This window comes from Calidris pugnax, unplaced genomic scaffold (assembly GCF_001431845.1).
Source record: "Calidris pugnax isolate Ruff unplaced genomic scaffold, ASM143184v1 scaffold70, whole genome shotgun sequence".
Taxonomy (NCBI): domain Eukaryota; kingdom Metazoa; phylum Chordata; class Aves; order Charadriiformes; family Scolopacidae; genus Calidris; species Calidris pugnax.
Window position 1 is genome coordinate 11,438,864 of NW_015090862.1, and position 16,394 is coordinate 11,455,257.

The 16,394-nt window shown below is 42.4% G+C and overlaps 1 protein-coding gene across 1 annotated transcript; it reads left to right on the plus strand.

Moving 5' to 3' along the window:
* The first annotated feature begins 362 nt into the window (after positions 1-362).
* On the plus strand, positions 363-7,425 carry MESDC2 (mesoderm development candidate 2). Its single transcript, XM_014944606.1, has 3 exons — positions 363-576; positions 4,765-4,997; positions 5,726-7,425. Exons 1-3 carry the CDS (start codon positions 412-414, stop codon positions 5,988-5,990), a joined length of 663 nt encoding a protein of 220 aa, XP_014800092.1. The 5' UTR covers positions 363-411; the 3' UTR covers positions 5,991-7,425.
* Positions 7,426-16,394: the final 8,969 nt, after the last annotated feature.

Below are 16,394 nucleotides of genomic sequence, written 5' to 3' on the forward strand. Positions count from 1 at the left end.
CTTGTGTTCCAGGCCCCGTCTCCATGAATTTTAAAAAAAAAAAAAAAAAAAACAACAAAAACCACCACAAAGTCGTTCTTTTATTGGACATCCTGGGCCAAGACCTGCAGGGACCCAGCCAGGAGCCTCCTCAAAAGGCTCCTTGTGAAGGGACGCTGAGGAGGAGGAGGAGGAAGGCGGCCGCGCCTCGACTCGCTCCCGGTGCTCGGGAGCGGCACAGCCCCGCCTCAGCCAGGCCCGGAAGGCGCTCGGTGGCCCCCGGCCCCGGTAACGCCCAGCGCCTTCCCGCCGCCCCTCCCGCTGCCCCTTCACCCCTTCCAGCTCCTCCTCCTGCCGGGCCCATCCGCCCCTGCCCCCGCCCACTTAAGGCAGCCGGGGCCGCCTTCCCGCGGCGGCGAGGTCCGGGAGAAGATGGCGGCGGCCGCGGGCTGGGCCCTGCTGGGCCTGGCGCTGTGGCTGTGTGCGGCAGCCGCGGCCGGCGAGCCGGAGGGGAAGCGGCGGGCCGGGCCAGCGAAGAAGAAGGACATTCGGGACTATAACGACGCGGACATGGCTCGGCTGCTGGAGCAGTGGGAGGTGCGGGGAGGGGCCGGGGGACCCGCGGCCGGCAGCACGGAGGCCGCTCCGCCGGGGGAAGGCGGGAGGTTTGGCGGCCGCGGCCCGGCCGGCCTCCCCCCGGGAACCCCTGGGGCCCGGTGGCCTTGGGGTGGCCGCCGCCAGCCCGTGTGCTGGAGGTTACAAAGGCGGGGGGAGCGGGCGCGGAAGGGGCTCCCGGGGTGCGGCCCCGGCCCCCACAGCCTGCCCGGCCGGCCCCTGCCCAGCGCCCGAGCCCCACACACCGGCGGTCGGTGCGTGCCAGCCGCCTGGCTTGACTTAAATGTCTGCTCTTCAGGGGTGTTGAGGGGATATACGTTTTGCAACCAAACAATACCTGGATAGCAGGAGAAATAATCATTCCGCTTTTACAGAGTAGATAAGGAATTGTTTTTTTGGTCTGGTGTTTCTTTCCTTACCACCTCTTATGGTAACGACTTCTCATTCCAGCTCTCTTGTCCCCCTTCATCCCCATCACCCCACTGCTGTAACTTTCTTTGACAGCTCCCCGTCACTCTCTTCTCCCCGTGCTTGTCATGCCACTGTTCCATTCTTTTCACTATTTTTGTCTTCAGTCATCTGACAAATGCCAGAGCACTCATCAGTGGCTTTTATTCTTTCCCATGAGGCTGTTCCCCAGAACATTTCTGAACAAAAGCTGGAGGAAATAATAGAGTGAAAACTTCTCCTGTAACTCCAGATACAGCTCTAAGTCAAGATGGAGAAGCAGGTTTTGTATGTGTAATGTAGATAAAGTGACTTCAGTGAGAAGTAAGGATGTATGCCGTGGACCTGCTTCTTGGACCTTCTTGGCAGGTTGTTGACTTGTTCATCCCATAGACTTATGGTGTCTTTCCCTTTAGGAAGTAAGATTCTTAGAAAATTGAGTTAAAACTTTAAGTATGTAAAAAGTTCATCTTTCTGTTAGTGCCATGAGTCAAGGACCAGATAGTCCCAGCTATATTGGCCAACTTCGACCAAATTTGGCACTGGAGGAAGAGTCTTGAGCATCTCTGAGATTGTGAATTCAATGCCTGGATGAAAGAGAGTCCAAAGCTAATGCTGTCATGACTCTTTGGCTGTGTGTTTTGTTCCAGCCATGTGGCAAGCAGGGTCAGGAGGCTGTTTGGGTTTTTTTCCTCTTTATCTGGAGCCGGTCTCTGATCCAGTTCTCCATGTGCTGCACAAATGCTTGTCGCCATGTTGTGTGCAGATGTGGCTGAGCAGCTGAGGAGTTGGCTGCTGGGGCTGAGGAGATGCAGTGGCATGGAGCCATCTGTACAGCCAGAGCCCTAGGAGAAAAAAGTCGCTATAGCAGGGGCTCAACAATTAACAGTTGTTTGGTTCTTTGGGATGGTCAGCTCTATGGCATTTTGCCTGATGGTAGTCAGGGCACTTAGAAGGAACATGAAAGACTTGAGGGGTTGGTGGCTGGAGGACAGAGGAGAAGAAAGGGCATGAGTGGAGTGGACTTGATGGGGTGGGATGAGAAACAAAGGGGCCATTATGAATTTGGATAAGAGCGAGAATTATGCTCGGGAGTGAGGGCCACAGGGCACAGATCTGTACAGAATCATGTCATTACTTTCAGCTGAGTGAAATGACTCGTAATATTTTTTAATTTCCCTCTAAAATGATTGGTGGATGGTGGCTATAACATCCGTGGGGTGAGCTACAAGCCCGGTGAGGCTGTGGCTCCAGCAGCCTTCCCAGAAGGAGCAGCCATCTCTCTGGTCAGGCTCTTGTCCTCCCCTTGCACTTTGCTGGTGCCACCATGTGCACCACTGCCCCGTGAACTGGGAGAGTGATCGGTTGAAAATGAGCATGAGGAACAGGAAAAGAGACAGGGGTTGCTTCAAGCAGCTCAGTTGCAGTAGGTGGCTCTGAGGAAGCCACCTAGGGATTTCCCTCATGGAGAGGGACTCTCCAGCAGCCTTGAGTCCAAAGGAGCCAGAAACAGAACTGAGAATCTGGGCTGAAGGTCTTTCTATTACTGAAATGTCATAGTCTTCAAATAGTTCCTTATTGTTTTAAGCTCAGTGTTTCTCAGGCTTGCCTCTGAGCTAAGACTATTGAATAGGCTAAGGACTTAGGTTACATGTGTTGCTAATATTTTTAAAAATAAAAATCCAGGGCATTGATGAGAAATGTATGAGGATGGGAGCTGAGGGGAAGAGAAAGAGAAGGAATATATAGTTATTACTGGGCCTGTGTAATGCTTTCCCTCTGCAGCTGCTGGTTACTGTTTAAATGAGTGAATGCTAGACACTTCAAAGCAAAGCTTACACTTCTTCCAGTCTTTTACTTTGTAGATAGTTTTATAAATACAAACCTGCATGATAGTTTGTACAGAACTGAGAAAAGAAGTGTCGTGTAGGGGAGCTTTTGACTCTTTCTTATACTGTTTTTATTCAAACTGTAACAATACAGCTTTATGAACATTTAGTTGAATAGTGAAGGGAAAAAATGTTAGTATATTTTAGGCTGTGTTGTCACTAGATCCGAAGTCAATTTCTGTATTGTCTAAGGAGTATTTGTAAACATTTGTTTCTGCCTTTCATTTTCAAAACTCTGAAATAGGCTGGTTTTGCACTAGCCAAACCTGTCTAAAATTAGGATTGATTTGCTTTTACTTCTGAAGAGTGTTTTTCATTCAGTCATGTAAGATTTTGTATTTTCACTGTACTTTACCAATGTGAGCATTTTTCAGCTTCCTCTAAGGTAAGTTTTGTTCCCGTTTGGTGATGGCAGAGGGACTTCCCTGGGGCTCTCCTTTGCTCCCACTTAATGTGGAATTTTCAAAGGAGTGTGAGCTACTTGAAAGCATGCTGCTTCAGGCTTGCAAAATTGAAACAGATATGTAATTAGTAAGGAAAGACAGGATAAAATCTAAGGCTTCTACAACTTTTATTCTGTGGTAACTAAATTTTAAACTCTAGTCAGACAGAAAACTACGTAGTTGAGGTGGGAAATGAACATAGGTCACTTGTATGAAACCTTAACCTTTAACGGGTATGGGTGGCTCTCAGTTGTGGGATGTCGTAAGAGGATGATGTTGTGTTTGTATAGATACATGTATGGAATTGAGAAGGTAATGCATACTTAGATGTAAAAATCAAACTCAGCTCCTGACCGTTCAGGCTTCTGAAGGGAATGTCTTTAGATACTGCTACAGTTCCTGCTCCTAATGGAGTGATGCATATTGTCACTAAATGCTTGAAGACAAAACAACACCTAAAAGATCTGCCTTAATTCCTGCTGATTTACTAGTGCTTGGTTGGATGCCAGTATAAGACTTCTGGGGTTTTCTGTCTTTTTTTTTTTTTTTTACTTTTTAGTTCTATGATAGAAATGCTGTTTAATAAATCAAATTCTGTCTCAATGTCAGTTGTCACTATGTTCATTCCTCTCTGTCACGAGCTGTTTTAAGGGGCAGCAGTTTGAAGTCTGCTTTTCCAAATATTTAAATGCCTGTCAACCTTAGCAGAGGCATCAGGAGTTTTTTCCTTTTTTTTTTTTTTAAAAAAAAGTGATTTACTCATGATTATGTTGTCAGACTGTGAGCTGCATCTGTGCATTAGAAAAGTCATGAAGCCTTTAGTAAAAGTTCTCATGTGTTATGAGCATTCAAATTCTGAATTCTTGTGTTTTTATTTGTTTAAAGACACAAAGTAAGAAAAAAAAATTCTCAAGTGATTTTATGATTCCTAGTAGTCAGTTTTGACCTCTGAAAGCAATATGCAGATGACTTATTTATGTGTATGAGGCTTTTTAGTGCAACTTTCTCAGTTCATCAGGTATACTTACAGAATTTCTGTGAAACTGTGGGGAAAAAAAAGAGCATTATTTTATGCACTAGTTGGGTGGAGTTGTATTGAATTCAGCCTTGAGGCTGAAATATTTCTCAGTACGTGGTAAAATGAGATTCTGCCTGTCAGTATTAAAATGTGCATCATTTTGAGGGGAGGGTTATAAATGGAAAGAGCACCGTTGGTGAAGCATCCTGAAACAAAGCTCACTATTTCTTTTGGTTTGAGAATCTCATCATTAAACTAAAAAATGCTTTCTCTTTATCAAAGCAGAGTTATTCTCTAAACAATAGGAATTTTCAAACAAGAACAGCTTTGTGGAACAGTTGAGTTTAAAGCCTCCTTTTCCCTTTCAAAACAGAAAGATGATGACATAGAAGAGGGGGATCTTCCTGAACACAAGAGGCCTCCGGCGCCAATAGATTTCTCAAAAATTGATCCAGGCAAGCCTGAAAGTATCCTGAAGCTGACGAAAAAGGGGAAGACTCTGATGATGTTTGTCACCGTGTCGGGAAATCCCACAGAAAAGGAGACGGAAGAAATAACTAGTTTGTGGCAGGGCAGTCTCTTCAATGCCAACTATGACGTGCAAAGGTGAGCTCTTGTACACAAGGATAAAGTTCTTGCTTTTATGGAACCCTTATTTCTTTCTTCCTGAAAATCGTTTCAGTTGTTCGTCTTGTCCTCTTCCCCACCTCCATCTTCCATCACTATTCCTTTGTTTCTGTATCTGTTTATAGCAATTTATTTTAAGTCATGCTACAACAATTCTGGTGTGATGCAAAACTCTCTTTAACACAGCCCATGATGTACATGTAGCCTCATTTCTTTTTATCTCATTACGTGTTCGCTGCAGTAGTTTGCCTTTCTGTGCGTGATGGAAAACATCACACTTGGAAGACTTCTCGCCACAAAAGGCTTTTTGTTCCCTTGTCTAAAAAATGTGATTTTTCTGTCAGAGTGAGAGGATTATTTTGAAACAGAGGAATGTTGTGCTCTTGAACTGAGGCTGGGAAGGATTGCAGCAAGTGTATAAAGCAAATTTAATGCCCATTAGTGGGTTTTACATAGTGCCGAATTAGTCCTTAAGTTTTCTTTGTGTTCTTACTCCTCCTTGGTTGTTTGTAAACTTAATACATTTATTATTACTTGGGCTAGGAAATTGTTCTCTCATCCCCATCCTCAGGCTACAACAACAACAAGACCAACTTCTTGCTGTTAAACATTTAAGATACGTATCCCTCAGTTGTGGAGGTACTCTGAATTGGGGAAAGTGTTGTAGGCCTTGAAAGGTGAGGAGCTAACTTGTGTCTTTTCTCTAGGTTTATTGTGGGCTCAAATCGTGCCATCTTTATGCTACGTGACGGCGGTTACGCCTGGGAGATCAAAGACTTCCTGATAAACCAAGAAAGGTGTGCAGATGTTACTCTGGAAGGTCAGGTTTATCCCGGCAAAGGAGCAGAAGAAAGTGAGAAAGTGAAAAACAAAACAAAACCTGAAAAAGCAAAGAAGAAAAAAGATGGGGACAAGAAATCTAATAGCGTCAAAGAGGACAACCGAGCAACCAAACAGAGGGAGGACCTATGACGGATGCATTAACCAGACTGAATGCTGCTCTGGTGTTCCTTGAAGGGAAACTGAATTTCCACACAATTCCTGGCTCTATTGGGAGGGGCAGGGGGGAAGGAAGCAGAGCTTACTGAGGTTGAAAGACTTCGATGTTGAAATTCACCAGTTTACTTATTAATACTGTCCATTTGTTTAGTTACAGGAAAGGTAATGTTTAATACCAGCGATTGACTACTTTAGTTTGGAATTTTTTTATGCTTTTTTTGTTGTTTAAAATTAACATACAAATCTGTGTGTCTAACATCATAAACTTAAGTGGAAAAGAAGAAACACAGTCTCAGAATCCACCAATGTTCATCTGTAGTAGCCATGTCCATCCTGGGTATGCAAGTTGGTGATTGATTCATAGCTGCTGTTAGGCAGCAGAGTACAGTGCTAAAAGTTTCTCTTGGAAGCCAGTTTGCTTGACTCAGTTGGCAAAACTGCCTAAAATAGTGTTACAGTGGCCAAAGATGCCTGAAATGACAGGGTTTAGGACACGTCTGCTTAGACTGCCTGTTACTTTAAAATAAACAAAACATATTTTGTATGTCCCCAGAAATCCACAAAGTGTAGAAGCATGGTAGAAGCTAAGCAGGTATTTGGCTAACGTGCCCCGAATCAGTGCAGAAAGGAGACTCTGCTCCTGTCAGAAGGGATGGAGGGGTGTTCATGGAATTGCAGTACCCACACCAGCAGTGGGGTGGGAGGAAAAGTCAGGTTCGTGCCATTCAGGTTGCTACTGCTGCCAAAGAACTCTGCCTGTGGAAGCAAATGTTATGTATGCCCCATTATCTAGACAGTGAGGTATGAGAAATAGCTTTAACTCTGAAATTGATTTGTTTTACTGATTTAAGGGATTGTTTAAATCTGTGAAAAAGTACTGGTTGCAGTACAGAGTTAAACTTTGAGTCAGATACCTCACTTAATGATGTTTAATAACCAGATTATATCCCGGGTACAGGTTCCTGACTGACGTGGTTGATTGTCAATGAACATTTGATTTAAATACTATGAAGTTTGATGTATAGGAGTAAATTTGATTTCTCCTCGAAAGACTTTGTATAATTGGGAAGGCTTTATTATTATTTAGATTGTATTCAGTCAAATGAATTGCTTAGAATTGTTTCCCTTCTGCCTTACTCTCTTTTAAGGACTAAACGCACCTACTATATGTGGTCCACATCATTTTCCAGAGGATGAGCACAGTATTAACTGTCTTCATTCCATACTACAAAGATGTTACTTTGAGTCTTTATTTAAGGTGCTAAAATCCAAGTGTTTTGGATAAAAGGTCCTAATTGAACCATAATGGTTGATCTTGTTGAATACTTCAGTAGCAAAAGTGGGAAACAGACTTACTGAGTGCTTGTTCTGAAATAAACGATGTCACTGCGCTTGCTGTTTCACTGAGTACTAAAATCTTTTAAATAATTACACATTAGTTAGACTAACTCATCTTTAGTTTCTGTACGTAAGGACTAAATGATGTTGATGAAGGTTCCAGGTGATAATTTTAATTATATTTGTATGAATTCAGGATTAAAGAAATCTTTCCTGCCAAACTTCATCAAACAGACAAAGGCCCATTTGTCTGAATGGAAAAATGAAAATCCTGTATTTCTTCAGGTTTAACTGTACTGCTTTTGTATTCTAGTATTAATCCAAATGTGTAGCAGAGTTGAAAGGAGTCTGTGTAGGTGTTTGGATTTCCCATGGCATTGAGGAGAGATGTGCAGTCCATTTCTTGTTCATAACTAATTTATCGTTTTGTCAAGGGTTTCAGGTTTGCACCTCCCTTTTTTTTAAAGAATATTGCTTCTCATCTCAAGAGATGAACAGAGGCCAGATGAAGCTATAACTATGAAATATTAATGAAGTTTATCCAACTTAAATCTATGGTATAGAGATGATAGTTCATTTCTGCATGTTTCTGATCATAATCTGCAGTTTCTGTAGTTTTCCTAATGTTATGAAACACACATGATTTATTTTTTGAACAAATTGGGTTCTTCCTGAGCTAAATAATGAAGCAATGCAAAACAGTAGACAAAATGATACAAAAGCAAATTAGCTTACAAATTAGCAAATTAGGAGAATTATACTATAGCTATAGTCCAACTTTTGAGAATAGATAGTTGCTTTAGACACTCATAAATCTACATTTACAGTCAGCTGGGTCTTTCCCCAGGGGGAGCAGGGAGGGGGCAGCTTTGTTGCATTTCAGCCTGCCCATTGACTGGGGGTTTTGTTTGGTTGCTTTGAGTCACTAAGTTGCCTGTGCCAAATGCAGGCATGTTTTGTGCCACATGGCTTATTTACATTTTCAAGTGTTTAAAGAGGTTTTTTTTTAGGTTTTTAATAGGAGTAATGACTTGGGTGTTGCTTTTTGGTACAAAATTCAAAGCCTTCAAGTATCTTTTGTCTTTCATTTTTCTTCTCCCCTTTTCATGCTTTGCACTCAACAAGTAAAGAATTATGACAGTAAGTAGGACGGGTCAGTCTGGCAGGGACTTCTTCACCAGCCCGACTTTCTCTGGTATCTGGTTTGTGACTCTACTCCAAAACAACTTATGTTCCCTTTTAAAACTAACGAGTCTTTGAGACCCCGGCACTTGTACTGGTGCAGTGCTACGTAAGCAGGCGTTGTTTTGTAATAATTTAGGAGGTCTGAACACAATATCACTTCTCTATATATGAAAAAAAATAAGTATCTTCAAAAAGTTGCTTAAGGCGATGACCGTGGTGGAAGTACCCCGGCAGATGTTAGGTTCTGTGTCTGAGTCTCATCAGATTTCCAATAACACATTTTTGGCTCTACATGCAGGCGATTCAGATACAACCAAGTAGGGTGGTGATTATAGCTCTTATTATTTCCTTATTTTTTCAGTACTACACAGAGGTATGTGGAAAATCATTTGTTTTCATGACAGCCAAATGTCTGCTGCCTTTCTCCCCTCAGCTTGGTGGTTTCTCTGTTCTAGTGCCATAACTAAGTTTTCTAATTCATCATTATATTTTCAACCCAGCTGTCCTTCTCAGATAAAACACTTTGTCAATGATGGGGTTGCACTTTGTGAAAAATTTCCAATGGACAATCAACTTTTTATGTAATAAAATATTGGAGCAAATACCTTGGGGGTTGGTTTTGGTTTTGTTTTTTGGTTTGGGGTGGTTGTTTTTTTTTTTTTTTTAAAGGTAATTCTAATATGTTCTGTGTGCCTTATCTGATTTACTGGGAAGAAAAAAATGTCAATTTAAATTCCTACCTAGAAGAGTGCAAGTGCATCCCCTGTTTTTGGGGGACTTAACTTCATGGAGCAGAGTAGGAAAGTTGACATTTAAATAAGTAGGACCAGTGCCCCTAGGACCTGAGAGAAGTACCACGTGTGGCAAACTAATAAATGCTGGCGCTTGGATTTATAACATCCTCACCAACTACTAAATCTTACTAATTAGAGATGCATGCACTGGCAACGTTTTAAAAAGATGACACTTGCAGGTGCAGTCACTGTCCCCTTGCTGAGATTTATACGTGGTGGGGCTATAAAACCTCCGGTAACACCGTGCCTGTTGCTGGTCCTGTCTCTGCTGCACACTCCCCTCGAGTGCCCCATTTTCTGGCAGGGAAATTCATGGTTTCCATTTCTTTTACAGCTTCTCTTGCTTTGTCTTTAGCTTCATTGCTGCACTTATTCCTAGGTGAAGAACACATAATTTTTTTAAATTCCATCTTGGAGTCTGATTTCTGGTTTTCACCTGAGTGGTCAAAACATTTCTCTGAGCAGTCGGATCAGCCTTGGCTTCACAAAGGCTCCACGTTCCTGTCACTGTTTCTCAACTCTTTCCATTTTCTTGAGAAAAAGGAAATCATAAATTAAAATAGCGTTTTATGCTACGATACGGAACAGAGTACTTTTGTCTGATATTTGGCCACTGTTCTCATGGGGTTTATAGCAAAGCTTGGAAATTATTTCCAGTCTTTATCTGCGGTTCATTTCCTTTTCTATTCAAGGAGTAACAGCCTTTGCCTTTTCCAGAGGGTTGTGGGGATTTTTTTTAAATTGCATTGGATGTTTCTAGAAATTTCCCCTGTTTTTACAGGCGCCTCTTTCATTGGTACTCTCACATTTCGTTGGTACTCTCACATTTCTCTTAGGATTGCCATCCAGCTACGTCTGCTGATGTAATTTTACTTGATAAGTCTTACTCTGGGATAAAATGAACTATTTTTGTGTAGCACTGTCTTTAATGCTGTGCCACTTTAACGGGGACAAACCCTATTGGATTCAGGTAACATTAAATTGCCAGAAGGTTAGAGCTGCTTGGATTTATGAAGGAAAAACACTCCACTTGAGGTTTTTTTTTGGTCGTGGTGGTTTTTCTCCTCCAGTTAGAGGTCAGGGGATGGGACGCTCCATCCATCTCCAGCAGAAGAGGTCTGGGCAGTGCAGTTTCTGATTAAAAGGCTGATGTAACACATTACAATCAAGCGTTATAGGACACACCAGCCTCTACCCAAAGACAGCTGGTAAATGTGATACTGCTTTCCCATGTGATACTACTTAACAGACCAGTGTTTTCACTGTGGATATTGGCATCAGCTGAGGATCAATTATCAGTGGCATTGGATTGGATTTCTGTACCAAAGCATCATCAATTTCATCACTTAATGTACTGTTCATCACTTAATGAACAGTAATAATTGTAATAAAGATTTTTTTTTTAGTTTAAAGAGGTTTTTTTTTAGGTTTTTAATAGGAGTAATGACTTGGGTGTTGCTTTTTGGTACAAAATTCAAAGTACTGCCTTCAAGTATCTTTTGTCTTTCATTTTTCTTCTCCCCTTTTCATGCTTTGCACTCAACAAGTAAAGAATTATGACAGTAAGTAGGACGGGTCAGTCTGGCAGGGACTTCTTCACCAGCCCGACTTTCTCTGGTATCTGGTTTGTGACTCTACTCCAAAACAACTTATGTTCCCTTTTAAAACTAACGAGTCTTTGAGACCCCGGCACTTGTACTGGTGCAGGGCTATGTAAGCAGGCGTTGTTTTGTAATAATTTAGGAGGTCTGAACACAATATCACTTCTCTATATATGAAAAAAAATAAGTATCTTCAAAAAGTTGCTTAAGGCGATGACCGTGGTGGAAGTACCCCGGCAGATGTTAGGTTCTGTGTCTGAGTCTCATCAGATTTCCAATAACACATTTTTGGCTCTACATGCAGGCGATTCAGATACAACCAAGTAGGGTGGTGATTATAGCTCTTATTATTTCCTTATTTTTTCAGTACTACACAGAGGTATGTGGAAAATCATTTGTTTTCATGACAGCCAAATGTCTGCTGCCTTTCTCCCCTCAGCTTGGTGGTTTCTCTGTTCTAGTGCCATAACTAAGTTTTCTAATTCATCATTATATTTTCAACCCAGCTGTCCTTCTCAGATAAAACACTTTGTCAATGATGGGGTTGCACTTTGTGAAAAATTTCCAATGGACAATCAACTTTTTATGTAATAAAATATTGGAGCAAATACCTTGGGGGTTGGTTTTGGTTTTGTTTTTTGGTTTGGGGTGGTTGTTTTTTTTTTTTTTTAAAGGTAATTCTAATATGTTCTGTGTGCCTTATCTGATTTACTGGGAAGAAAAAAATGTCAATTTAAATTCCTACCTAGAAGAGTGCAAGTGCATCCCCTGTTTTTGGGGGACTTAACTTCATGGAGCAGAGTAGGAAAGTTGACATTTAAATAAGTAGGACCAGTGCCCCTAGGACCTGAGAGAAGTACCACGTGTGGCAAACTAATAAATGCTGGCGCTTGGATTTATAACATCCTCACCAACTACTAAATCTTACTAATTAGAGATGCATGCACTGGCAACGTTTTAAAAAGATGACACTTGCAGGTGCAGTCGCTGTCCCCTTGCTGAGATTTATACGTGGTGGGGCTATAAAACCTCCGGTAACACCGTGCCTGTTGCTGGTCCTGTCTCTGCTGCACACTCCCCTCGAGTGCCCCATTTTCTGGCAGGGAAATTCATGGTTTCCATTTCTTTTACAGCTTCTCTTGCTTTGTCTTTAGCTTCATTGCTGCACTTATTCCTAGGTGAAGAACACATAATTTTTTTAAATTCCATCTTGGAGTCTGATTTCTGGTTTTCACCTGAGTGGTCAAAACATTTCTCTGAGCAGTCGGATCAGCCTTGGCTTCACAAAGGCTCCACGTTCCTGTCACTGTTTCTCAACTCTTTCCATTTTCTTGAGAAAAAGGAAATCATAAATTAAAATAGTGTTTTATGCTACGATACGGAACAGAGTACTTTTGTCTGATATTTGGCCACTGTTCTCATGGGGTTTATAGCAAAGCTTGGAAATTATTTCCAGTCTTTATCTGTGGTTCATTTCCTTTTCTATTCAAGGAGTAACAGCCTTTGCCTTTTCCAGAGGGTTGTGGGGATTTTTTTTAAATTGCATTGGATGTTTCTAGAAATTTCCCCTGTTTTTACAGGCGCCTCTTTCATTGGTACTCTCACATTTCGTTGGTACTCTCACATTTCTCTTAGGATTGCCATCCAGCTACGTCTGCTGATGTAATTTTACTTGATAAGTCTTACTCTGGGATAAAATGAACTATTTTTGTGTAGCACTGTCTTTAATGCTGTGCCACTTTAACGGGGACAAACCCTATTGGATTCAGGTAACATTAAATTGCCAGAAGGTTAGAGCTGCTTGGATTTATGAAGGAAAAACACTCCACTTGAGGTTTTTTTTTGGTCGTGGTGGTTTTTCTCCTCCAGTTAGAGGTCAGGGGATGGGACGCTCCATCCATCTCCAGCAGAAGAGGTCTGGGCAGTGCAGTTTCTGATTAAAAGGTTGATGTAACACATTACAATCAAGCGTTATAGGACACACCAGCCTCTACCCAAAGACAGCTGGTAAATGTGATACTGCTTTCCCATGTGATACTACTTAACAGACCAGTGTTTTCACTGTGGATATTGGCATCAGCTGAGGATCAATTATCAGTGGCATTGGATTGGATTTCTGTACCAAAGCATCATCAATTTCATCACTTAATGTACTGTTCATCACTTAATGAACAGTAATAATTGTAATAAAGATTTTTTTTTTTAAATTGGATTTTTTTTTTTTAAATTATTACACAGACATTGTTATTGTGGGATGGAGAAATGGGACACTTAAAGGAGCGTCAGCTTCTTCCCCTTCTTTCTGGAAAAGGTCAGCAAACTCGTGTTCCTACAGCACATGGTCTTGCAGCCTCCCTGTTAGGAAAAGGGTGGTGATAACAGCAGCACCTTCCCATCTTGTGAAGGGCTATAATTCATCCCAATAGGATGCCATCAGACACTTCTCTGAAACTGCAGCAGGGACGTGACCTGTGCCAGGGTTCCTAATGCTCCGGTGACTCAGTAGGAACAATCCTGATGGCAATGTCCTTGGCCTGAACATGGAACAAATGGGCAGTGAGCATGCATCACTAATTCTCAGAAACACACTTTTTTTTTTTTTTTCTTCCTTATTTTCTTATTCCAGAATTCCTTTGCCTCTGCCGTGCTGCAGTGGGACAGAAGAAACTCTGATTTTTTTTTACAGAACAAGGACCAGAATGCTCTAATCCATGAAGTTTATAAACAAATCTGTTTTTTTTTTTTTTTTTTTTTTTTTTCCTAGGTAACAAGTTCTTTTGTGATTTAGTGCTATTTCCACTGCCTGTAACACCTACTGCTTTCAAAGATAATTTTCAGTAGTGTCTACGATTGGCTGGATTTCTCTGTTGGTGAAAGGCCAGCTAATTCTGCAGAAACCACTGACCAGAGCACTGAGCGCTCATAATATCATTAATATTTAAATCTGTTCAGGTGCCTCCTTTGATGGTGGTGTTACATGTTGGCAGGTCTCTGCCTGCTTTGGCAAGAGGTGAACAGCGAGGACCTGGCATTTCCTTGCAAGGTGCAAGGCCGTTAGCTGTTTATAACAGCTTATTTATAACAGCTACAAGTAGCTGTTTATTGAACAGCACTGCAGTAACCTGGATCATGCTGTAACTTAAGTAAATTCTTCTTTATGATGAGAAAGTTGGAGTTAGACACAAATAATTGTATTGCAAGGGTGCATTGAAAAAAAATACCATGGCTGAGCACTTACCAAGTCAATAAACAAATAAATATAATAAAGGTTTAATATGTATATTCATGTGATTATTTCACAGACCCATCCCTACAAGCCAGCCATTATGTCTTTTAAACTTATCTTTAGTACAGTTTTAGTTCATTTAACTTCTTTTGCAAAAAATAAGACAGTCAGTTTTCAGCTCCTAATCTAAAATGAAATCTCACGAGGATCCAGAATAGTGCATACTTTAAATTACACAAGACTTTTGTATGAATAATTTACTATTCATCCTGCCCGCTGTACCCACAGCCATACCTCAGTCCTTGATAGTCAGCTGTTGTCTTTTTGGTGCTGTAAAACACGTTAATAACTGTGTGAACTTTAGATAATTGCAGTTATCACACGATGGAGTTGCCAGGGAGCTTAATGGAAGCACAGAAATGTGTTTTGGCACTTAAGACAGAAGTTGAGCAGAAGATTTTGAAAAACTAACTAACTTTCATTTAATGTGGAAGCCAGGTACTTTGTTGTGCTCTAACGAGCTGTGTAAGCGAACCAGGAAAAGGCAACTTTCCATCTTATCACTCCCCAACCCCTGTTCCCACACAGTGTTACCATTTAAGCCACGTTGCTCAATTCCCAAATAACCCAGTAAGGCCTGAAATACGTTTCAGCCACATTATTAGTTCCATCCATCGTGATAAACCAGGACAGTCTCACTTTCTGGGATGAGAAAATCAACTTTAGATTTGCAGTATGGAAGACCATGCTCGAGATACCCAAATGAGGTCGTGGTACCAGTTGAATACTGGAGGTGGACTACAGGAAAGCAGAAATAAAAGTCGAATCAGCTGCATTAATTTACTGAGGTGCCACTATCAGCTGTCAGACCCTTGGGGTTTGGGTGAGGCATCTGTGCTTTAAGAAACCTTATCCTGTACTACTCAGTCAACACTAACATGACAGAAGATGAGATGAGGTTACGGTGGTGCTCGGAATTTCAGCGTGATCTCACATTACACCCTTTGCCAAAGGAGAAGTGGTGCTTGTTTGTATGGGGCTTTCTCCAGAAGAATTTCCTGTTGAGTCCCACCACGGCTTCCTTATCACAGGCCCCTTTCTGTGTCCTGGTGCTTCTCCTGACCGCTGAAATGATACCCCAGCTGAGACTCCAATTCAGAAATCACCAATTATTCTAATTTGCAAAGTGATGGAGCGCTCCCCTGGGTTTTGTTTTTAAGATTATACAGGGGGTGTGTGTGCTGGATGCAGCTCCATGGCCAAGGGATCACCACAGGGAGGAGCTTCCGAAGGTGTGTTTTGTGAAGAAGACACGCAAGAGGAAGGAAGGGCGTAGCTGCAGTGGTGGTTTCTGCACACCCCGCGCCCATCCTTTGGTCAGAAAGAAGGTGGTGTGACAAAACAGCCTCTGAGCCAGCTGCTGGGATGGCCCTTGGGCGCTGAAAAAGCCTGGACATGTCATGGTATCTGGGGAGGTGAGGGCCTGGGCAGTGCAAAAGGACGGTGTAAAAAGCATTTCCTTTAGGGAAGGGGACAAACAGGTGTTTCTTGGTGTTCAGTGGATTTGGGAGAACCAAGGCTCTGTGCAGCAAAGGAGGGAGCATCCCTACATCTCAGCTGTGAGCAGAACTGATGACAGCTCAGCTACTTGCCGCTCAGAAGAGACTAAATATGAGCGTGATGCTCAACTGGGATTATTACTGTCATGCTGGGATAAGAAGGAGTTTATGTAGGAGCTGAAATCTTTGGATTTTTTTTTTTTCTTGGTTTGTGATTCAACCCCTACCCTCTTTTTTCCATCATCCAAAGCAGCATCCTAAAAAAAAGCAAACAACCCACCAAACCTCAACAAAACCCCTCCCTGAATGCTCTTGCTCCACTTCCCTTTCAAAGGCAGAACCTGCAGCTGGAAGGGCAAGGCAAACTTCTAAACTTTGGCCAGAGAAAGTGATAAATCTCACAGGTCAAGTCAGTCTGGCCAAGCCTTTGCTTTATAAAAAGCAGCACTCAACAGGGCTGGAGCTTTACCGGCTGGTGGAACACTGCAAGGCCACCCATGTCCCCTTTCCCTAGTCCAGCCACTCGGCCACTTTGTCCTTGACCCCCGAGGTCTCCTGTCCGGGGGGGGGGGGGGGGGGGGAGCGGGTGCAGCTCCACCTGCGGCCACAAGGGGGCAGGCGCGGACGGGCCACGGGCGCCCTGAGCGGGTGGGGGGGTATATTTTCTATAGGGT

Excerpts from the sequence above, each read along its gene's own strand:
- MESDC2 (XM_014944606.1), top strand. The coding sequence starts at position 412 with ATGGCGGCGGCCGCGGGCTGGGCCCTGCTGGGCCTGGCGCTGTGGCTG. Across the intron at positions 577-4,764 it reads GGCTGCTGGAGCAGTGGGAG|AAAGATGATGACATAGAAGA; the intron begins GTGCGGGGAGGG and ends CTTTCAAAACAG. Across the intron at positions 4,998-5,725 it reads GCCAACTATGACGTGCAAAG|GTTTATTGTGGGCTCAAATC; the intron begins GTGAGCTCTTGT and ends TCTTTTCTCTAG.